At 42.3% G+C, this 23,246-nt stretch overlaps 1 protein-coding gene across 4 annotated transcripts; it reads right to left on the bottom strand.

The window, feature by feature from the left end:
• Positions 1 to 2,161: 2,161 nt before the first annotated feature.
• Positions 2,162 to 20,427, bottom strand: LOC120227395 (zinc finger protein 883-like). Of its 4 annotated transcripts, XM_039225516.1 has the most exons (5): positions 20,380 to 20,427; positions 17,552 to 17,610; positions 6,709 to 6,835; positions 6,384 to 6,476; positions 2,162 to 4,523 (listed from the first exon to the last, which is right to left on the bottom strand). In XM_039225516.1, exons 2-5 carry the CDS (start codon positions 17,564 to 17,566, stop codon positions 2,725 to 2,727), a joined length of 2,034 nt encoding a protein of 677 aa, XP_039081447.1. In that variant the 5' UTR covers positions 17,567 to 17,610; positions 20,380 to 20,427; the 3' UTR covers positions 2,162 to 2,724. The 4 variants fall into 4 exon arrangements, with proteins under 4 accessions (XP_039081447.1, XP_039081446.1, XP_039081443.1 ...); XM_039225515.1 differs by lacking the exon at positions 20,380 to 20,427 and having other exon boundaries at positions 6,709 to 6,874; XM_039225512.1 differs by lacking the exons at positions 17,552 to 17,610; positions 20,380 to 20,427 and adding an exon at positions 7,797 to 7,932 and having other exon boundaries at positions 6,709 to 6,874.
• Between the last annotated feature and the right edge of the window lie 2,819 nt (positions 20,428 to 23,246).

Raw genomic sequence — 23,246 nt, 5'->3', positions numbered from 1 at the left:
GATTGAAATAGAGGTTCTTTCTCTTGAAAGGCTCCCACATCCAGGTAAGACCGTAATATGGTGGGGTTGCAGAGAGGTCCAAACAGGGTCCCAGACGGGAGAGCATGCTTTCTGTGGAAAAATGGAGGAATGTGACATGGTAGGAAATTACTCAGTAAGAGAGAGACACCAGCCATAAATCTCCCAGTTTTCTGAGATGGAGTTAATCAGAACTGTGTCATAATAAACTGGTTATACTTTATCAAAATAATTCCTGCATCTCCTGGAAATTAGCACATTTCCCTGGATAGCAATAGAAACATCACCTATAATAGCAGTTCAGCTAAGCCCATGACTAGAAGTAATTTTGTAGCTTCAGATGGTTCACAAAAGATACAGGATTACTTCAACAGATGCACAAAAGGCCTTTGACAAAAGGCCAACACCTATTTAAATTAAAAAAGATGTAAAATCTAGGAATAGAAGGTAACTTCTTTTATACTTATCAGTGAAATGTTTAACGCACCTCAGGTATATTCATATACTATTCACTATACTATAGTTCTAGACAGAAACAGGACTAGGACTTTCCCCACCCCTGCTCACAACCACATGGATATCTGCCAAAGAAGAAGTAAGAAAATCCGTCTTCCTGCTCAACCTTGCAGTCTCCCTCCAGGCCCTTTCCTTGGAAACCCAGAGACTGTGTCAGCTGGAATAAGAGAAATGTAGCCCCAGCATCACACAGTAGAGCAACCAAGGGTGGGTTTCTACCTGAGACCAAAATAAATAAATAAATATAAATAAAAATAAAAAAATAAAAAAAAATCCATAGCTGGTAGAGTCACTTACCATAGGCATAGGTAGAGACAGAGGGACTAAAAGAAATTGTTCAGTTTTAGACAAAGTACCAAGGAGCCAGGACTCCCTGGGTTTGAAAATAAAATTCCCCCTTCCCAGCGTCTCCACTCAGAAACAAAGATCCCTGGAATATGAAATGACTACAGGCTAAAGATCACATTCAGGATGCTACTGGCAAGATGGAGCCTCAGAGCAAATCGCAGACCTAGGGTGTTGCCCTAAGATCCCTTCTTGAGACTCTAAACTGTGTGCCTGGTAAATCCTTACACCAGATGATAAATAGGGCTTTTACACATCTAGGAGCATTGTCCCCACATCATTCTCAGTTCAAGGTCGAGTGGATCCTGCTCAAGAAATATAGGGGTAGCTTTCATTTAATGGAGTGGATTCTAATTTATCAGAAACCCAAAAACTTTCTTAAAGGAATTAAATTTGAAATACAAGGTCTAGAAACCGTTCAGATGAGAAGAGCTCTCTGGGCAGGAACTAGAACGGAAGAAACTAGTTAGTTAAAAAAAAAAAAAAAATCAGGCTATGTCATGCAGAAGATAGAAGATGACAGAATGCAGAATCCAGAGCCTTAAAGTCATTCCCAGAACCGCTGCACCCTAATTAAGGAACTGATGCCAGATTTCAGTTTCTATGTAAGGGGGGTTGAGTGCCTCCCAGTTCCCCTCCCTTGAATGGACAATCTGTGAATCTCCCATCACTGTGCTACCATTGTGTGTTGAGTGTGTGCATGGCACGTAACTGGTCACTGCAGGTCCTGTCTAGATTAAGAGCAACCACACAGAAGGGACTGCCCAAAGAGACTGTGTATGTTGACCTGATACAGACAAGGTCCTAGATTTTGAGCTAAAGAGCTTTGTAAATTGAGATCCTTTGATTAGTATAGACTACACGTGTGAGCAACGTGAACTCCTTGGCCATAAAGTGGACAGTGTCCTACTGCATTTTCCAAAGATGGCCACGCTACTATGTCCCATCCCACATATTCTTGTAAGGTGCCCGTGTATCGAAAGGTGGAGCCTATTTCTCTACCCATTAGAATCTTCATGGGCCCTATAACTACCCTGAATAGAAAAAGGCAGAATTGACACCGTGCTAGTACCAGTATTGTTGCCACATGTCCTCTTGGAGGCAAATCACCCCCAGCAGAAAAATCAATGGTCTATACTAGTTCAAAAATTTTTTCAATACAATATCTATCATTTTGACATGAAATTTTCATACACATTACTGAAACTGATGGTTTTCCCTGAATGAAAAATTCTGATAGACATAAAGTTGGACATTCAGATGAAAATCTGGACACATGATAGGTATTTATGAGATCTTACTTTATTCCCAGTGTTCAAAGAGCTATCTCTGCCCAATAAAGGTATTCCTATATTTACTGCATTCTTCTTATGATTTCTTTGATTTTTCCATCCACTGACCTGGGGATGAAAGATGAAAACAAAGTTTCTTTCCTGTGTGAGTTTCCTACACAAGGACTGGTAATTTCAACAGACACCTGTCAAGAAATTCACAAATTTGTAAAGTGAACTGGCAACAATGGACTGGTACTGCTGTCATTAGGTCATACATAGAAGGGTTCAACAGTGAGTATTTCTCACTCAGGTAAAGTACAAGTGAAGATTTCTGAGGTAGGGAAGATTCTCTGACATGGGAAGATTTCTGCCCTTCGCAATCAATCCTTTCTGCCTGAGGTCATGGTTGCAATCTTCACTCTATGGCTCTGAAGATAAACCTGTGTGTCAACTGCACTTCAGAAGCACAGGGAATAAGAAAAATCAGCAAATTCATTTTTTGTTTGTTTTGGTGGCCAGGCTTGAAGTAATGTTCATCATTTGTGTTCATACTCTCTTGGCCAGAACTCAGTTACATGGTCCCATCCAGAACGAAGGGAGGTTGAGAAATGTAAGCTAACTGACTGCCTAACACAAAAAGAAAGTGAGTTTTGGTATACAAACAGCCAGTATCTGACATATTTGACTTCTCCCCTGTGTGAGTTCTCAAATGTTTGCTGAGGTGTGATTTCTGACAGAAGGTTTTTCCACAATCATTACATTCATATGGTTTCTCTCCTGTGTGAGTTCTCTGATGAACAGTAAGGGCTGACTTTTGGTAGAAAGTTTTCCTACATTCTTTACATCCATAAGGTTTCTCTCCTGTGTGAGTTCTCTGATGTCTATTGAGGGTTGACTTCTCACAAAAGGTTTTCCTACATTCATTACATTTATAAGGTTTCTCACCAGTGTGAGTTCGCTGGTGTACAGTGAGTTTTGACTTTTGGTAGAAGGTTTTCCCACATTCCTTACATTCATAGGGCTTCTCACCTGTGTGAAGTCTCAGATGAACAGTGAGTTTTGGCTTCACACAAAAGGATTTCCCACATACATTACATTTATAAGGTTTGTCCCTTGTGTGAGTTCTCTGATGAACAGTGAGAGCTGGGCGATGGCCAAAGGATTTCCCACATTGTTTACATTCGTAAGGTCTCTCTCCTGTATGAGTTCTCTGATGTGCAGTGAGAACTGACTTCTTATGGAATGTTTTACCACAATGGTTGCATTCGTGATGTATCTCCCTATTGTGAATCCGTTGATGTATAGTGAAGGCTGACTTCTGGTAAAAGGTTTTTCCACATTCATTACATTCATAGGGTTTCTCCCCTGTGTGCGTTCTCAGATGTACAGTGAGTTTTGTTTTCACAGAGAAGGATTTCCCACATTCATAACATTCATACGGTTTCTCCCCTGTGTGGATTCTCTGATGAACAGTTAGGTGTGACTTATGGCAGAAAGATTTCTCACATTCGACACATGCATAGGGCTTCTCCCCTGTATGAGTTCTCCAATGTACTGTAAGAACTGTTTTACTAATGAAGGTCTTCTCACACTCGCTACATTTATACGGTTTCTCTCCCGTGTGTATTTTCCGATGTTTACTGAGATTAGACTTCTTGTAGAAAGTTTTAGCACATACATCACATTCAAAAGTTTTCTCTTCTAACTGAGTTCTCGAAAGCTGAGTGAGGTGTGATTTCCTGCTGAAATTATCCCCACTTTGATCACGTTTACGGTGTTGCTCCTCACAATCAGCTCGATCAAGATTCAATTGTGCTGGTTTCTCACAAAAGGCGTTCCCCCATTCGTTACATGCACAGTGATTCTCCCCTATGTGAATTCTCTCTCGGGCAGTGACAGCTGACTTACCACAGGCTTCCTGATATTCGTTATATCTACAGGCAGTCTCTCCCCTGCGAGCCCTCCTACAGGTAAAGAATGTTGCCTCCTTGTTGAAGTCTTTCCCTTGCCCACTACATTCAAGAGGTTGCTGCAAAGTCTGAATCTTCTGATGACAACGATGACACTTAGCATACCTGAGGGGGTTCCCAGTTGTATTACATTCCTCAGCCTTCTCTCCAGCAGGCATCCCACCAGGCTCACCAGGGAGAAACATGTTCTGACACACGTTAAACCCCTCTGGCTTCTCTCCTGAATAGCTTCCATTATTTCTAATCAGTTCTGAAATGTGGGCTGCACTCAGATTAAGTGTTTTTCCTAAACTGGTTCTCTCCTTAGTTGACATTTCATTGTTAGCCAATCCATCTTGCCACAAACGTCTGTTCTGATGCTCCTGGCCAGTCTCCATCAGGTCACCTGCGGTCTGGACATCTACAATGAGACAAAGTAACCACATGTATGAACCACATCTAAGCATTTCTTATGGAATGTTCATGTAAAAATACAGAAGCTTCTTTCCACCGTGTAGGATAAGAATTTTAAAGAGCCAAAATGGGTATGATTATGATAAGTATATGATTTTTCTTTCTAATGAAATAATGTAACAAATTACACCAACAGATTCTCTAATGCAGATCATGGTTTTATTTATTTGTTGGTTTTGCTTTTTTACCATGTTTTTTTTCTTTTTGAATCCATGAGGAAATCATCAGTCACAATATTCACCTATTCCCTGGTCTTAGTGTTCAGCTGACTTCTCTTCATTTACCATTTGTGTGCCCGTTCTGTTTCTTGCTTTCTCTCACAATAACTGCGGGTCACTTATGCTGGGCCTTTTCTCATCACTCAGCTTTGAAGATGCCAAGGTCTTCCTGGATCTGCTACTTTAGGATGCAATACAGGGCCATTGCTCTGTCATACTGCTTACGAACAAGGATTTGTAGCCACATTTATTTTTTTACTCCTCCCTGTGGGGTGACTAAGGGCATCTGTGGGGTTTTTCAAAGGCATCATCTCTCCTTCTCCGTGCTAGCCAAAGACAGCTTTCCGCTCATTCCTAATTAAACCCTGCACCCATGGCTTCTCCCAACCATAACAGGTACAGAGAGCTCCAATTCCCCACACTAGGCTACCCTTCCTTGCTGGTCTAAAGGGTTTAAGCTCTGCAACCCAGGCTGTGCCCACCATCATTGAAAAACCTTTCTCTGGCTCATTCTCAGATCAAAAGCCACAGCATCCTCACCTCACTTCCTGGTAAAATCATCCCTACTTGACAATTTGCAGTTTCTAAAGGCTTGTGTTTTGTCCTTTGGAGTATCAGCTGTGTCCCAGTTTCAGTGAAAATGGAGTCCATGTATGGGTCACTGTTTTAGAATGATTTAGCATAAGGAACTGCACCCCAAAGCCCCTGGCTCCCCTGGCCTTGAGAACACATGTTCTCCAGATTCTCCTCCCACGCCATGGACCACCCCTTTCCACGCTGAAACCTGTGCATGGTTCTCCACACCTCCATGCCACCTGTGATGCTGTGGTTGACAAGGCTTGGTCCTGGGCTCCACTTGTTTTCTTAACAACTCCCTGGGCAACCTCCCCTAATCCTGTGCTTTTAACAATTTTTCTAACTTGAATCTTTTAATAGTGATATCCAATTTCTATTCCAGATACTATATCCATGTATATGTTATACTGCCAAATTTGGTTAACTGCCACCTTAAACTTAAGCTATCCCAAAGTACAGTCTTAACAATCCTCCCAAAACCACTCTCCCTGGGCTTCCTTACTAAAATAACACACCCCATTTTCTCTCACGGTGACATCTGTGCTGGTTATCCCACTACTTGGTATGTGCTTCATATATTGTAAATATGTTTCATTCTGATTCAATAGCTGGTAACCTCCTAGGAAGGAGTGCATTTGTTTGATTACTGTCATTATCCCCACAACTAAAGAATGACGGGTGCTTAACACTTGTTGAAAGAATAATGAGTGTATAAATAAATGCCTGAAAAAAACTAGTGCATGAGAATGGAGGAAAGGAGGGCTTCTCAGAACCTACAGACAGTGGCTAACAAAGAAAAAAATTCTAAGAGGAGGCAGGTAAAGACTGGATTTTGGGTGAGTCTCAGAAAAGAGAAAAAAAAATGGAGGTGGTTTATACGTAAGCAGCAGCTGTGGAGACTAAATAGAACATGTCTGGACCTGGGAAAAGCACTGGTAAAAAACAGCCCAGCACAGCCAACATCTGCTATGCTTTCCCCTTCCCTGACCCCTGCCCAGTGTGCACTGACAGACCTGCGAGGCTCTGCTTCAGGGGTTCCTCTACAGTCCATGGCTCTGCTCCTTGCTCCAACCTGACGATCACCTCAGGTTTGGTAATGCAGTGCCCTGTTGATCAGAAATAAAGGGGGACTTTTACCAAACCACTTTAAAGATGACAGGAGCGCGGTGTCAAGAGTTGTACAAGGAAGGGCCAACTTGAACCTCTGATTAGAAAGGTGAATACTCACATTCTTCTGGGCCTCGAATCTTAAACCTAAGTAGCATTTAACTTCATGAACAGTTTGCACGTTTACCAACGAAGAAAACAGTGCTAGGACACGAGGACAGTTTCACTCACCCAGTGACACCAGGCTACTGTAGGTCTCCAGCATCACAGCCCTGTACAGGGTCCGCTGGGCATCATCCAGGTCCTGCCACTCCTCCCAGGTGAAGTTCACAGCCACATCCTCAAACGACACCAACCCCTGTAATGAGTGGCACATGTCTCAATTCAAGGGATCAGCCTGGATCAGAAGAACAAGAAGTCTGGAATTCATACTTTTGTTGTGTGTTTTGTCTTATACACAATACACCAGGCTTTGTACTCTACACAGTAGGGTAAAGAGAACCCACAGTAGAAATTTCCTACCCGTGTTAACTCATGAATTCCTAAAAGTACAATCATAAAGTTTCCCTTGTATATCTGGAACTGTCCTTCCTACTAGAGATGAAAAGATAACTGTGCTCCTCAAAGGTGTGTATGATCTGGTATGGAGGCCAAAGTATAAACATACACCTGCAATAATGTGCTAAAGGAACTATGTTAAACACGTTTAATGTAGACTGGAATAAAAAAGAAGAAAAGAACAGTTGTCTTTTCTACTATGCAGTTGCACTTCCACATGAATCACATGTTCTCATGAAGAAGAGGCAATAGCAGAAGTCAAGTTGTAAGGGCATAAAAAACAGAAGCCATGTTAATGGAGTGGTCCAGGGATGTCCAGTTTCATTATTTTAAAAGTGGATATCCACTTTGCCCAGCACCATTTACTGAAGAGACCATCCTTTCTCCATTGTAATTTTTGGAGCCATTGTCAAGGATTATATGCATGAGTTTTATTTCTGAGTTCTGTAATATGTTCCATTGCTCTATGTTCCATTTTTCTATCAGTAAGATACTGCTTTGATTACTAAAACACTGTAATATACAGTTGACCCTTGAACAATGCAGTGGTTATAGATGGTGACCCCCTGTGCAGTTGAAAATCAGTGTATAACTGTTGACTCCCCCCATATTTCACTAATAGCTTACTGTTGACTGGAAGCCTTACCAATAACATAAACAGTCAATCAACACATATTTGTGTTACTTATACTATATACTGTATTCTTAAAAAAGGCTAAAAGATATTGCTAAGAAAAGAATAAGGAAGAGAAAACATTTACAGTGTTGTACTGTGAAAAAAGTCCACATACAGGTGGGCCCATGCAGTTCACACCATGTTGTTCAAGGGTCAAATGTAGTTGGAAATCAGCATAATGTCTCTGGCTCTATTTTTCCTTCTCAAGGCTATGTTGGCTATTAAGAGGTTTTACGTTTCCATGTAAATTTCAGGGTTTTTTTTCCTACTTCTGTGGAAAAAAAACAAATTTTTATAAAGATTGCATTAGACCTATAAATCACTTTGGACATTTCAATAATATATCCAAGAAAACAGGATATATTTCCATTTATTTGTATCTTAATACCTTTCACTACTGATTTAGTTTACACTGCATTTTCATTTTACAGGTCTTTTATCTCTTTGATTAAATAAATATAATCCTAAATATTTTAATCTTTTTGGTATCAAAAAAATGACATTTCTCTCTGAATGTTCACTGTCATAGAGAAATGCATTCATTTTGCATGTTCACTTTGTATCCTACCACTTTACGGATTCTGTCAGTTCTAACACTTTTTTGGTATAATCCTTATGATTTTCTATATATAAGATCATCTTATCTACAAATAGGCAATTTTACTTCTTCCTTTCGAATTTGCATATCTTTTTTCCCCTTTCTTGCTTAATTGCTCTGGCTAGGACTTCTAGTACTATGTTGAAGTAAGTGGTGACAGTGAGCTATATGACTGCCATACATGGCCTTTACTATACTGGGCTATGCTTCTTCTATACCTAATTTGTTGAGAGCATCTATCAGAAAGGATATTGAATTTTGCCAAATTATTTTTCTGAATCTACTAAGATGATCTTATGATTTCTGTTTTACATTCTGTTAATGTGGTGCAGCACATTTATTGATTTGCATATGTTGAACCATCCTGGCATGCCAGGGATAAATTTGACTTGTCATAGTATATAATCCTTCTCATTTGCTACTGAATTTGGTTTGCTACGATCTTGTTGAGGATTTCTGCATTTATGTCCTCCAGGAACACTAGCCTGTACTTTTCTCTTCTTGTAGTGTCCTTGTCTGGCTTTGGTTATTATTACCATGATGATAGCTTTACAAAATGAGTTGAGAAGTTTTCCTTCCTCCTCAAATTTTTGGAAGACCTTTTCTTTTTTTCTTTTTTTTTTTTAGGACTGGCACTAATACTTGTTTAAATGCTTAGTAAGATTCATCAAGCACACCATCTGGTCTTGTATTTTCTTTGTTGGAATATTTTCTTTCTTTAAAAAAATTTTTTAATGTTTTATTTCTGAGAGAGAGAGAGAGAGAGAGAGAGCATGAGCAAGGGAGGGTCAGAGAGAGAGGGAGATACAGAATCTGAAACAGGCTCCAGGCTCTGAGCTAGCTGTCAGCCCAGAGCCTGACGCGGGGCTCAAACCCACAAACCATGAGATCATGACCTGAGCCAAAGTCGGACACTTAACCGACTGAGCCACCCAGGCGCCCATGTTGCAATATTTTCTATTACTGATTCAATACACTTACTGGTTATAAGTCTATTTAGATATTCTATTTCTTTATGATTCAGTCTTGGTAGGTTGTATGTTTCAAGGAACTTTCTATTTCTTTTGAATTATCCAATTTATTGGAATATAACTGTTCACAGTAGTCTCTCATGATCCTATGTATTTCCACCTTATCAGTTTTAATATCTTCTCTTTCATTTCTGATTTAAGTGTTCTTTTTTTCTTAGTGCCATCGAATATTTGACAATACTGTGTATCTTTCCAAAAAGACATCTCTTGAGGTGCCTGGGTGGCTTAGTCAGTTAAGCGTCCGACCGTCGCTTAGGTCATGATCTCGTGGTTCGTGGGTTCAAGCCCCGCATCGGGCTCTGTGCTGACTGCCAGCTCAGAGCTTGGAGCCTATTTCAGAGTCTCTATCTCCCTCTCTCTCTGACCCTCCCCTGCTCACGCTGTCTCTCTCTCTCTCTCTCCTAGAAATAAATTATTTAAAAAAATTAAAAAAAAAAGACATCTCTTAGTTTCACTGATCTTTCTTACTGTTTTACCAGTCTCTATTTCATTTATTTTTGCTTTAATTTTTGTTATTCTTTTCTTTCTACTAACTTTGGGCTTAATTTGTTCTTGTTTCCAAGTTCCTCAATGTGTAAAGTTAGGTTGCTAATTTAAGGTCTTGCTTTTTTCTTTTTAAAATTTTTTATTGTTTATTTATTGTTGAGAGAAAGAGACACAGAGTGTAAGTGGGGGAGGGGCAGAGAGAGAGGGAAACACAGAACGTGAAGCAGGCTCCAGGCTCTGAGCTGTTAGCACAGAGCCTGACACGGGGCTTGAACCCACGAACAGTGAGATCATGACCTAGGCCAAAGTCAGGCACTTAACCAACTGAGCCACCCAGGTGCCCCAGGTCTTTCTTTTTTCTTAATTTAAGCATTTAAGGCTATAAATTTTCCTCTTAGAACTGCTTTTCTTGCATTCCTTAAATTTTGGTATGTTGTGTTTACATTTTCATTTGTCTCAGGATATTATTTCCCATTTGATTTCTTCTTTAACCCAATGGTTGCTCAGGAATGCAAAATTTGGTTGCTTTTCCAATTTTTGTACTATTACTGATTTCTAGTTTCACATCACTGTGGTCAGGAAAGATATTTGATGTGATTTCTATCTTCTTAAATTTTTAGCTTTGAGTTCCAGGGCAGTAGCTAGCCCATACTGGTGATGTATGAGATGCAAGTCTGCACCCACTGGCCATGAAAGTGGGGTCTGGAGCATGCATATGCATGGAGCAACAACTCTGGGGTCCAGGATGATGGCTAGTCTGCAGCAGTGTTGACTCCAGTACCTGGGACACTAGTGCATGTGGGGCAACCATAGGGCCAGATGGAGTACCAGTGCACATACACCAACTCAATTCTGATCCAGGGTATGTGGGCTTGGGGGCCTCGTAGCCCTGGTCCCCGTACAGCACAACAGCAGCTCCTTCTGGGGTGGGGAGTTAAGGGGTGAAACAGTACTGCCTTCTCTATGGAGTCTGTGGCAGCGAACGGTATAGCTTAACTGCAGTAAAGACAGCTGCTGGTGTTTTCTGTGGAGCAAGCCACTAGGGTCCGCCCTGATGAACACCACAAGGTCCTCCATGTGAAAGCGGAGGGCAGTCCACAGCTGCTGTGGGGGCTGCTGAGATCCTCAGTGGAAAAGACTGACATGGTCCTCCACAAAAGAGGCCACTGGGCACTATCAGGGCACCCACCCCATGGCTGAAATGGATAACCTCTGCCCTTCTTTGTTCCTAGATCTCATTTAAGGAGACCTCGCTACTGATGCTTTTTATGCAGTTCTTCTCCAGGCTTTGATCCACTCTGTTGCTTTAGTTTCTTAACTGGCAAACTAAGAAACCAGTTTCTTAACCTGGGAGGGTTCAGGAGTCTATTTTCAATCATAGACAGCTAATTTTTTGTGTGTGTGTGGAGGGGACAAAGGCTGGTATCTCCTACTTTGTCATCTTGCTGACGTCACTCCAAGAAGGATATATTTTAATGGGCCTTCATCAAAGAAAGCCAACATAGACAAGAGGGAAGGAAGAACCATCCAGAGGACAGAGGCAAGTGCCTTAGAGATAAGTGAAGTAGGGAGCTACCTGGATGCAAAATCCAGTTCATCAAACCAGCAGAACTTTTGGCTGCCATATGGAGGCAGAATGACAAAACTGGTAACTGGCAGGATCTCCATACATGACCACTTTTCACCTTATGACATTTGACAAATTCCCAACCTGTCCTAGGTAGGCTACCAAATTAAAAAAAAAAAAAATCTAAAAAACAAGAGTGGCCTTTCTTTCAGTAACCAGACAGAGGAGATGAAGATCCACCAAGGAAAAGGGGGCCCATGAACACACAAGATCTGAGTTGAAATCAGATCAGACTTCAAACCAGAGTGAGTGATGTCAGGGACAATATCAGGTGATTTAATATGCATAACTGGAATTTTCATTTAGGTGGGAAATAGAAAATATCTGAAAAGATAAAAGCCAACAATTCTCCAAATCTGAAGGAAAATAGAACCCACAGATCCTGGGATACGCAATAAAGAATTAACATTGCCCACAGAAAAATTCTCTTTGTCTCTGGCTCACAGTGGGGTGACCTCTAAGTCCCTGAAGTGTCCTGCCTAATATAAATGTCTTTGTTTACCTGACAGCTTTGGGTCACACAGATATTCTATGCTAATGATGTGATTTATTGTGGTAGGTCTTAGAACCAGTGCACACTATTAGCTCTTAGGGAGGTCAAAAAAGGGACTAGAGATGGAGATCAGCCATACAGCTGGTCAACCATATGCCTACATAACAGAACCCCCGATAAAAGATGGACATTAAGGGTCAGGTGAGTATCCCTGCTTGCCAGTATTTCATACATACTATCATACATGCTTTCTGAAAGAAAGAGGTGCTCTCCACATGGCTCCACTGGCAGATAACTGCAAGCATGAAACCTCAAGCATGCTGACTCCTAGACCCTGCCCTGTATGCCTCATCCCTTAACTGCTTGGTCTTAATCTGTATTCTTTTGCTGTACTAAACTGTAACCATAAGTATAATGACTTTTCTGAGTTCTGTGAGTCCTGCAAAAGAATTATTAAACCAGAGTGTGATCACGGGGACACCCAAACTTGTAGTTGGTATTAGAAGTGAGGACACTCTGGGAATGTCTGAGCTCTGTGCAAGCAAAAAACATCATGAAAATAATTATACCAAGAACTCCATAATCAAATTGCTTAAAGTCAAAAGAAAAATGAAACCAGATAGAAATCTGGGTATATATAAAGAAATAAAAGCACTGAAAATGATAAATATGTAATACATTTTTTTTTCAGATTCCTTAGAAGGTAACTGATCATTTGAAGAAAAAAAATAAAGTGTTATGGGACTTATAACACGCAGAAGTAAAAGGCATTCCAATGAGAACAGAAGCTGGGAGGAGAGAAATTTAAGTATGTCGTTATAAGGTTTTTATATTATATAAGAAGTGGTGTGTTATTTCAAAATAGACTCTGGTAAGTTAGAGATGAATACTATCAACTATACAACAACTTCCAAAAAAACAAAAAAGTTGTAACTAATAAGCTAACAGATGAGATCAGAGGCCATACCAAAAACAGGAAGTGAGCCACATTTGGCCCAGAGGCCATAATCTACTGACTCTTGTTTTGGATGAAGTATTCCTATGGAAGAAAGTCTTAAGTTGTGGTAATAAAAAGACTAGGAGACTTAAGAAAGCTAAACAATAGTTCAGTGGAGAGAAAATGACCCTATGATGTAGACCGGCAAGATAAACTGAAAAGGACAGATTCTAAAATATAAACATATTAAATGTTGAATGGCTTGTGTGGCAATGGCACAGCAGCTTGTCTGTACTACAAATTTGGAGAATACAATTATAAAATTTGGACAAATTAACATAACCGTCTGAACACATCTGAAAACAACCAAAAGTAGGCAGAAACTGGAGCTGAATGAACCATTAAAGAATAAACTGCTTTGCAACCAGAGAGCACTCTCCAGTATGCAAACAGTTCAGATGACGGATACCTGATGATTTACTGGCTTAGGCATCAAAGGGCACAGTTCAGGGCTATCAAGAAAACTAGAAAATTGGGTGGAGGATTCGTCATAAAAAAGAGACAGCAAAAAAAGGTAATCCTCCAAATTTCCATACAAAACCAACCACAATTGTTGGCTGAGTGCTAAACAACAGATAGGTAAAGACCCCAGAGGGCCCAGCAGAAAAGCAGCCACTAGAAGATGGATGATATAAATGGTGAGCTACCAATCACAGCAAGAAATAATTTTAGAATTTTAATTTAGCCACATTAACTGCCTTGTAGAACAAAAACACTTGTTTGAATAAACAGGATCCAGAATCTCTGCAACATATGATTTACAATGTCCATGGTATAATTCAGATTCACTCCACATGTAAAGACACAGAAAAATGCACATGAAGAAAAACAAAAACCAACAACAGTCACTAGAAACTAATCCTGAGGTATCCCAGGTGCTGCAGAAGCTGGAGGACTGTTACAACACCCATAAGTGGGTCCAACTACTTGAAGGAAGATATGGAAATATATTATGCTAGAGAAAAAGAACCTAGACAAACAAGCAAATGGAAATTAGAGAGCTGTAAACTACAGTAACAGAGAAGAAAAATTTACTAATGGGATCATATTAGAAACAACTGCAAAAGAAAGCTGCTGAAGTTGCACATGGATCAACAGATACTTTCTTATCTTTATGAGAGAGAAAAACATGATGAAAAACAGAAAACGGGCTCAGAAACCATTTTATTTTATTTTTAAAAAATAGTATATTGTCAAGTTGGTTTCCATATAACATCCAGTGCTCATCCCCACAAGTGCCCTCCTCCATGCTCATCACCCCCTCTTCCCCTCTCCCCGACCCCATCAGCCCTCAGTCTGTTCTCAGCATTCAAGAGTTTCTCATGGTTTGCCTCCCTCCCTCTCCCCCACCATTTCCCCCCTTCTTCTCCCCCATGGTCCTCCGTTAAGTTCCTCCTAATCCTCCTATACGTGCAAACATATGATATCTGTCCTTCTCTGCATTTTAAAAACAGTCTAACAAACATGTAATTGGAGTTCCATAAGGAAAGGAGAAAGAACAGAAATGTATGTTCAGAAACAATATCTACAACCTTTATAAATTTTATGAATGACCTGAATTTACAGTTTTAATAGCCTCAATGACCCATTATTAGGTTAGATTTTAAAAAGGGGGGAGGGTGCCTGGGTGATTCAGTTGTTTAAGTGCGAGATTTCACCTCAGGTCATGATCTTGCAGTTTGTGAATTCAAGCCCCGCATCAGGCTCTGTGCTGACAGCTCAGAGCCTGGAACCAGCTTCTGATTCTGTCTCCCTCTCTCTCTGTGTCCCTCCACCACTCAGGCTCTGTCGCTCTCTCTCTCTCTCTCTCAAAAATAAACAAACATTTTTAAAAGCCAAATAAAACAAAACTACTCTAGTCATATCACAATCAAACTGCCAATATCCAAAAGTAAAGTCTGAAAGCAGCCACAGAAAAAAGAGTACATTAAAGTACAAACACATATGAATGATGGGTGACTTATCGAAAAATGGAAAAAATCTTTTATTTTTTTAAATTAATGTTATTTATTTTTGAAGGAAGAAAGAGACAGAGTGGGGGAGGTGCAGAGACAGGGAGACACAGAATCTGAAGCAGGCTTCAGGCTCTGAGCTGTCAGCACAGAGCCCGAAGCGGGGCTCAAACTCAGGGACTGCAAGATCATGACCTGAGCCGAAGTCGATTGCTTGACTGACTAAGCTACTCAGGTGCCCCAGAGAAAATCTTTTAAATGATGAAAGGAAACATCCTTCAATCCATGATCCTATATCCAGTGAAAACTATGCTACAAAAATGAGGTGAAATAAAAACATTTTCAGATAAACTGATTCATCATCAGAAGATGACACTACAATCCTAAAAGACATTCTCCATGGTTGAAAGAAAATGACACTAGACGGTAACTTGGACCCTAAGAAAGAATCAAGACCACTGTAAATGGTATATTGTGGGTAAATATAAAGAACTATATATACATATTTCTCTTAATTTCTATAAAAAGCATGATATTTTAAAGAAAACACAATGTACAGGGAACTCAAAACGTATGTATACTCAATACGTAATTACATATGTATAATATCAATACTATAAATAATAGGAGTTGTAAATGGAATTATACTACTGAAAAGTTACTATATTTTATGTGAAGTAGAGCACTACTAAAGACTCATATTGTAAACCCTTACAGTAACCAATAACAAAATAATGGAATGAAGTATAGTGTATTAATTTGCTATGGTTGCCATATCAAAGTACCAAAATAGTATAGCCATCTAGAAAATAGTTTGGTACTGTCTTCAAAACTAAACACAAACTTTCTACACACAATCCAGTAATGGGCTTCTGGTATTTATCTAAAGAAGTTAAAAAGTCATCTCCACATAAAAACCAGCACATGGAGTTTACTGCAGCTTTATTCATAACTGCCAAAACTTGGAAGCAACCAAACTGTTCTTCAACAGATGAATGGGTAAACGATGGTACACTCAGACAATGGACTATAACTCAGTGCTAAAGACAATGAGCTATCAAGCCATAAAAGAAAAAAGAAGGAAGGAAGGAAGGAAGGAAGGAAGGAAGGAAGGAAGGAAGGAAAGGGAAGGGAAGAAGAAAAGAAAATTTAAATGCACCTTCATAAGGGATATGAGCAAATCTGGAAGGTTACATCCTGTATGATTCCAACTATGCAACATACGGTAAAAGAAAAACTATGGAGACAGTAAAAAAAAAAAAAAAATCAACAGTTGCCAGGGGCTAGGAGATAGGGAAGAATGAACAGAAGGAGCACAGAGGATCTTTACAACAGCGACACTGCTCTGCAGGACTGTAATGGTGTGTGACTATAATGGTGGATAAATATCATTAAACATTTGTCCAGATCTTGTAGCCAGATAGGACTATATGGGAGAAACAGGAAGGAGTCCAGAAACTGCACTGGGAATTAGAGTCACTGGCTGAATAGAAGGTCTATCATAAGTAAGGGAAGAAAGGACGACATGGATTTCATGCAGGACTCGCTCAGTTTGAGGTGCCTTCTGGACAGCTACCAAAAAATGCATTCGCCAGGGAGCTGGACCTGTGGTCTAAAGGACGGGGAAGAGGTCCAAGCTGGACAGAAATACTCAAGACTATCAAACCACAGAGGGCCAGACAAGTCAAGGAAAACCGCAGTGTGAAAATGGGACCCAGATCTGAACACCTAGATGAGCGATGTTCAGAAGAAACACACAGAAGAATTCAGGGAAGCAGAAGAAATCTTCAGGGAGGCCGCCATAGGAGCTAATGGACAGGTATGTCCAGGAGAGGATCCTGGAGAGCAGTGTCACTAAGGCAGAAGATTCAAGTGAGGCAATGCCTATAGTGCACTGAATCCAACTATGAGCTAGACTGATAATGCAGGTCGTATGTTATGTCTTCACTTAGAAGAAATGAATTAGGACTACACTGAGTGGGTTACGATGCAGACAAGCAGTGGAAACATTTGTCAGAAAATACAACTTTGAACAGTCTGCCGCACAACCCACAGACAGATTAGCTGAGAGAAACGTGTGGAGAGTTATTTAAAGGACCTGCAGTCCATTCGGTCCCCCAGACATCCCCAGTTTTAGCCGAGGACCAAGGAGGAGCTTCCAATAGCTGGCTCGGACCTTACTCTAGCAACTCCAGAAAACCCTTACCGAGCAAGACTTGTTTTAGCACCACGTAACCGTCAGAGCTGCAGAATGCTGTAAGCATCGATTTCCAGATTGGCAGTGAAACCCTGTCCACACCATCTCCGTGACAGGTAAAGGCACCTATTTCAGACTTCTGTGGCGGCAAATTTTCACGTCCCACGAGAACGTGGCACACTTTCTTCTAAGGGTCCATTCTGAAATGGTAACAAATGTGCCTGTCTTTTTGCCACAGCATCAGAAAATCAGGGACCAATTTGCACTCACCTTGGAGGACTCTAAGGTCATAGATCCCATCCATACCTACCTACATGCCACCACTTCCATGTTTAGGTACTTTTCCCTGAAGCTGAATTTCACTTATTTCTACTTCTATTTTAATTCATGAACCCCCCTCATAAAGCTCATGAAGCACAATGTAAAACAAGCTGAGGAACCAACCAACCAACCACTCACCAGAGATGTATTCATGTTCTGCTGCTCTTGGAAACGCACCGAGGACTCCGGGAGGACAGCTGGGAGAGAGAACCAATGACGAGGGTCACACAGGACTGCTGTGACTTGCTCCTCGGCCCTGGATTCCCTTGTGTGAGACTCTACACACTAGCTCGAAAAGACAATTCACAAAGGGGGGGGGGGGAGGGAGCTTGCCTGTACCTCACACCTTGAGAAAGAGCAGGAAACATCCTACTGCAGGAGGACCCACAAGCCCATTAATCTGCACATACGGTTCATCCTTAGTTACTTAAAACACATATGTCCTACTGATCTTATCAACAGTGAATCCTAAGAATTAACCTAAAATTCTGAAGGCGCTTATTTAAACAATGGTTGGTTGACTACGTTCCTATTAGTAGAGACATACACACAGGGCTTCATGTTTGTGTTTCCATGAGGACACCTGCAGCTTACATACCTTATCTTCATGGGAAGTATACATCTTGCAACACAACATTTTTGGCCCGTGATTTTATAGGAAAAGATATACCTAAAGTACATTTTTTGTGTGGTACGCTGGCCCAATAATGGTTCTCAACGACCTGCTTCCTGCATTCATTCCCTCCAACACTGACGTGAGCTATGCCATGTGACTTGCTTTGGTCAAGGGGAACTTAGTACCCGTGACCCAGACACAGGAGGAAGAGTACTTTTCCACTAGCGCTTACCGTCTTGGAGCACTATCACCGTGTGAAGAGACCTGGGGCTAGCCTCATAGGGACACACGACTTAGCCAGCAGCCAACACAAATCACCAAAAAAGTCAGTGAAGTCCTCTTCAACCAACCAACCTCAGCTCTGGCACCAGATGACTACAGCCTCATTTGTGAAGGAGGCAACACTAGCACAGGAACTGAGCAAATAAACCTAGCCCCAAATGCTGAGCAAAGGGACTTCAAAAAAATTAAAATGACTGTTGTTTAAAGTTATTAATATTGGTTAGTCTGTTACCCAGCAAATGCTAAGTGATACATCTCAACCCCAAACTCAGTGTTTTTAACAAAATTGCATGGGGGAGAAAGTCTTGAGTTATATGCCAAATACAATCAACAGACTTCACAACCACAAACAGAACTTTTAATGAGCATAAAGAAAGTCAACTGGTTGGACTTCAGTGAGGTTGCTGGAAGTATGAGAAACCATATGAACCATACGAAACAACTGCATTTCAGAACTGCTTCTTAACTCCTGAATTTCATTACTTGAGTCTGTTAATGGTTTTTGGACACATGCTGTCTCTCATTTACATTCTAAAAAATTGGTTTAGAGCAGAAGTGTGACGTAGTCTAATCTTCCCATTTTAAACAATGGAAAATAGGCTCATGGCATTGTACTGTAGAATTTGATTTTCACAAATGATTACTGAGTCAGTGGGAAACACTTGTATTACAAATGCCTTGAGCACACAAAGGACAGAGAAAGCATTAGGGAAAATGGGATGGGCATGTTTAAGGCAAGTTCTTCCAAGGAACGTTTGCTCTAAGTTGATGGCATTTCTCAAAAACGGCTTCAGAAACGTGTTTTGGCTTAGTTGGAGCACAAGAGATACAACCATCCCAAAGTCAGGATGCCTGATGTGTACAAATCATGTGAGCCTGGCAAATCACTTAGGTTTTTCATCTTTCTTATGAGGCAGATGCCCTGAGAAACCCTTCCTTAACTATGGGGAAGAAGAGCCAAAACAGAAGGAGCATCAGCATATTTCCAACTATCTGATTTGATGACACCACAGGTTTGAGAGAGTTCAGATAACAGAGACAATGAGGGGAGAATAAAGGAATGAGAGTGTTCATCTCTCCACCTCAGACCACACCCTCAAAACCCCTCGATGAGTAAGACTTCCTAGGCCTCTGCCTACCGGTCTCAGCCTGGCTCGAGTCTCCTGAAAGCAGGTGCAAACCCTCCAATGTCGCCCTGCCTTTGATAACTTCTGGGGGAGGTAGGATCACCCAAATCCTGTTCACTCGGGGCAGAAGCATCAATAACTGCTTGGCCATGCAAAGCTGGCGTCTTCTTTCCGTGACTCTTCTGCCTCTGCTCTCAAGCGCTAGTGAGGGGGTTCAGGTCACAGCGGTTGTCTTTCAGGTATGGTTCCTATTCACGGGACACCTTCCCTTTATGCTTCGTAACGGATACCTTCTCCCAAAGGCAAGGCCATCATCCAGGGCCCACACATCTCTCCTAGAACACCAGTCCCTGAAAACCAGGTCTTGCATAAATGTCTGTAAATGTAAACCAGGAGTGCTAGGCAGGCTAGACGGTGGGGGGGGAGCGGGGGAGGACCTGACACTTCGTCTGCTGAGGAGACTCCAAGAAACCCTGCAAATACAACTGCCTCACAGCTAGACCCGGGTGCGCACACCTCTCACGGTGATTTCTCCGGGAATCGAGGACATCTCACTGTTCATCAATACGCTCACGTTACAGGTGAGCAAGTCGAATGCCAGAACGGTTACGGACACCTCCCGGGACGCTTCAGGGGCAGAGCTGGAACGAGGACGCCGACCGCAGACCTCCGACGCTCGCTGACCGTCTGCAGACCCACCCCCGCCCTCGCTGTCATCTTGGACTCGACCACCCAGTTCGCCAAAATCCCCGAGGCACACGCCGCGCCTCTACAGCGCGCCTTCTCCTGACCAAACTACCACCGTAAGCACAGCCCGAGCCGGGTCGCGTCTCGCCGTCAGTCACCCACACGCCTTCCCGCTCCCACCAAGTGGACGACACCCCTCCTCGCCCGCCCAGTCCCCGAGTGGCGCCGGGCTCCCCTTTCCCCCTTGCACCAACCTTTGGGGACACACACAGTTTCCAGCCCAGAGCCCGCGGGAGCAGCGGCAGGAGAGCAGCAGGGAGCGGAAGTTCCTGGCGGAAGGAGGCGGGGGCCGCACGTGCGCAGAGGGAGCCTGGAAGACTCCCAGAGTCCCGTGCGGGAAGACGTCATCGCAGTGGGAGACTACATTTCCCACGAACCTCTGCGCTGTGTCCTTTGGGTACTCTGGGAAGTGAGGAGATGAATGAGAGTTGGATTCTACCCACAGTGGCCAATCGTGGGATTCTGGTTTGTTATTAATCCCTGATTTTTTTTTTATTTATTTCTAGGAGAGAGAGAGAGAGACAACGTGAGCAGGGGAGGGTCAGAGAGAGAGGGAGTCACAGACTGAAATAGGCTCCAGGCTCCGAGCTGGCAGCACAGAGCCCGACGCGGGGCTCGAACCCACGAACCGCGAGATCATGACCTAAGCGAAAGTCGGTCGCTTAACCGACTAAGCCACCCAGGCGCCCCATTAATCCCTGATTTTTAAAAACTCATTTGAGAGAGACTTTTAAAAATGCTTAATGTTTATTTATTTTCTAAACACCTCCAGTGAAGCCCTAGGGCGCTCACAGTGCTGCTCCTCACCCTCCCCAAGGAAGCAGGAAATCCTCTCTGTGGGAAGGTGTTATTGCTAAAACCTGAAATTACTCCACGAGTTTTTGGATAAAGTGTCTGAAACCTAATACAAAATTAGTGAGTATCCAACAAGATATCAGCACAACTTAGAGAGCAGAGGTCACAAAAATCAGCTGACCGGAGCTCCATCCAAGGGCAACACCAGAAACGTTACAATAACCGCTGAATAGGTCAGAGTTAAAACCATAGTTAGGAGTTTGTCAGAGATCTTAAAACTAATCAAAGAATCACATCAAGATTTTCAAATTGAAAAAGAGAATAACTGAAGTTAAACACTCAATGTTTACACACAAAGACAGGACTTTTGAGCTGACAGGTTAGAAGTCTAGGCTGAACAGCAGAAGTTAAGGGATTGGAAATCCCGAAAGAATTTAAGAAAGTATTCGGATAATGTGTACAATCTGAGGGTAGGAGGGAAAGAATATCGTGGAGGAAATGCTTGGCTAGATGGTGACAGAACTTACTCAGACCAACACTTACACTTTAAAAATGCAGAAACAGGTTAATACAAACAAAACCAAATTTAGTCACCTATGAATAAAATTGATGATGATAAAAAAGAAATACCCCTACAATAGAAGGTGTATTCCCCTCACCCTCAAAAGGATGACACTAACAATTGTAATTTGCAAGAGAAATAACAGACATCAGACACGAAGAATGACATCTTTAAAGGATAATCACCACTGACCGAGAGCAGCTGGCCATACCTCAAGGGTCTTGCTCTGGAGAGAGAGGTGGGCATGTCCCAGACGTTCACCTACAGGATACTCCTAGTGATGGGAAGGGGAGGAGAGCCAAGTAGGAGCAAAAGCCTATGAGTGCCTCGTCTTCTCCACACAGAGATGAACAGCAGGAAAACCACACAAGCCACCAGGAGGCTGGGAAGACCCAGCAAAGCCATGCCACTGTCCTGTGTGGGCTGTGGAGCTGGCACTCAGAACGTCAGCCACTGTCGGTGCCTGCTTTGAAGACGGTTGGTTGTGATTGCAGATCAAGTGTACAGGAGACCCACATGCTCCCTTGCACCATGCTTAGAATGTAATGAGTTTGGCATTCTTAAAGTCACTTAACTCAGACTCTACACTGTCCCCAACAATGTTCATCTTTGTCCCTTTTTTTGCCCCCCCCCCACCACCTAATCCACAAGGTAAAATTTGGGTGTCTCTTGGTGGCTGTAGACTGAGTCCTGCTCTAGCAGACACAGAGCTGGCAGGTGGAAGAGGGTCTTTAACTGGATCCCCTGACTCCCTCTTCTTCCGACCACATCCCGTTCTATCTTCTCCATCTTGGGTGTTGGTGGTTCCTCCACCTGTGGCACCTTCTTCTCCCTTCCCACTGGGTCCCTGCACCAGCCCGTCCAATCCATTTAGGACATGGCAGTCAGAATCTCTTTTAAAGACGTAGACCAGGCCAGGTCATTAACTTACTGAAAAACCCTGTTGGAGATCTGAAGAAATAGGAGCAGGCAGGAAAGAGTTCCCTTGGAGAGTGGGAGGAGGATAGGAGGGTAAAACCCAAAACCCTTAGAAAGACCTCCAAGACCGTCCTATCTGCACTTCGCCTTCCTGTCCTGGGGCCGCCCAGTGCTCAGCTACAATAACAGCCCACACGATGTGGCCTCAAGGGCATCTTCCCCTGTCATTCCCCCCTGCTTGCCCTTCCTGCTTCACCTGCACCTTCAGCTCCCAGCCTCTCCTGCATTCTCATCACACCGACCTTCCCTTCTCTCATATTGCAAGTGGTGATTGTACATTAACTCTGACAGGTCATTGTGTTTGGACAGAGACCATGGAGTTCAGGACAGTGTGCTGGCGTCCACTTCACTTTGGCCCCTGGGACAGGGTCCAGCTTCTTCATGCCTCCCACTGGACAGATGCAGTGCACTTAACAATCCCCTGCATCCTCTGTCTCAGAACTTCCCACCCTTCCCTAACCTCTGCCTGTTTCCATCCCATGGCAGGCTGCTTCCTCATTTTAATTGACATTTATTTGGTTATCAACAAGATTACATGAGATTAGTATTTTTAGGTTAATGAGTCACTTGTAGTATTTAAACTGTTATTTGCCCATTTTTCTTTTTTTTCTTTATGTTTTTTTTTTTAAATTTATTTCTAGGAGAGAGAGAGAGACAGCGTGAGCAGGGGAGGGTCAGAGAGAGAGGGAGTCACAGACTGAAACAGGCTCCAGGCTCTGAGCTGGC

This window comes from Hyaena hyaena, unplaced genomic scaffold (assembly GCF_003009895.1).
Source record: "Hyaena hyaena isolate Hyena2069 unplaced genomic scaffold, ASM300989v1 scaffold_2279, whole genome shotgun sequence".
In the NCBI taxonomy this organism is placed as follows: domain Eukaryota; kingdom Metazoa; phylum Chordata; class Mammalia; order Carnivora; family Hyaenidae; genus Hyaena; species Hyaena hyaena.
The sequence above is the reverse complement of the archived record's forward strand: the minus strand, read 5'-3'. Positions and strand labels throughout refer to the sequence as shown.

Excerpts from the sequence above, each read along its gene's own strand:
- LOC120227395 (XM_039225515.1), bottom strand. The coding sequence starts at position 6,853 with ATGTGCCACTCATTACAGGGGTTGGTGTCGTTTGAGGATGTGGCTGTG. Across the intron at positions 6,477-6,708 it reads CAGTAGCCTGGTGTCACTGG|GGCACTGCATTACCAAACCT; the intron begins GTGAGTGAAACT and ends TCTGATCAACAG. Across the intron at positions 4,524-6,383 it reads CCTGAAGCAGAGCCTCGCAG|ATGTCCAGACCGCAGGTGAC; the intron begins GTCTGTCAGTGC and ends GTCTCATTGTAG.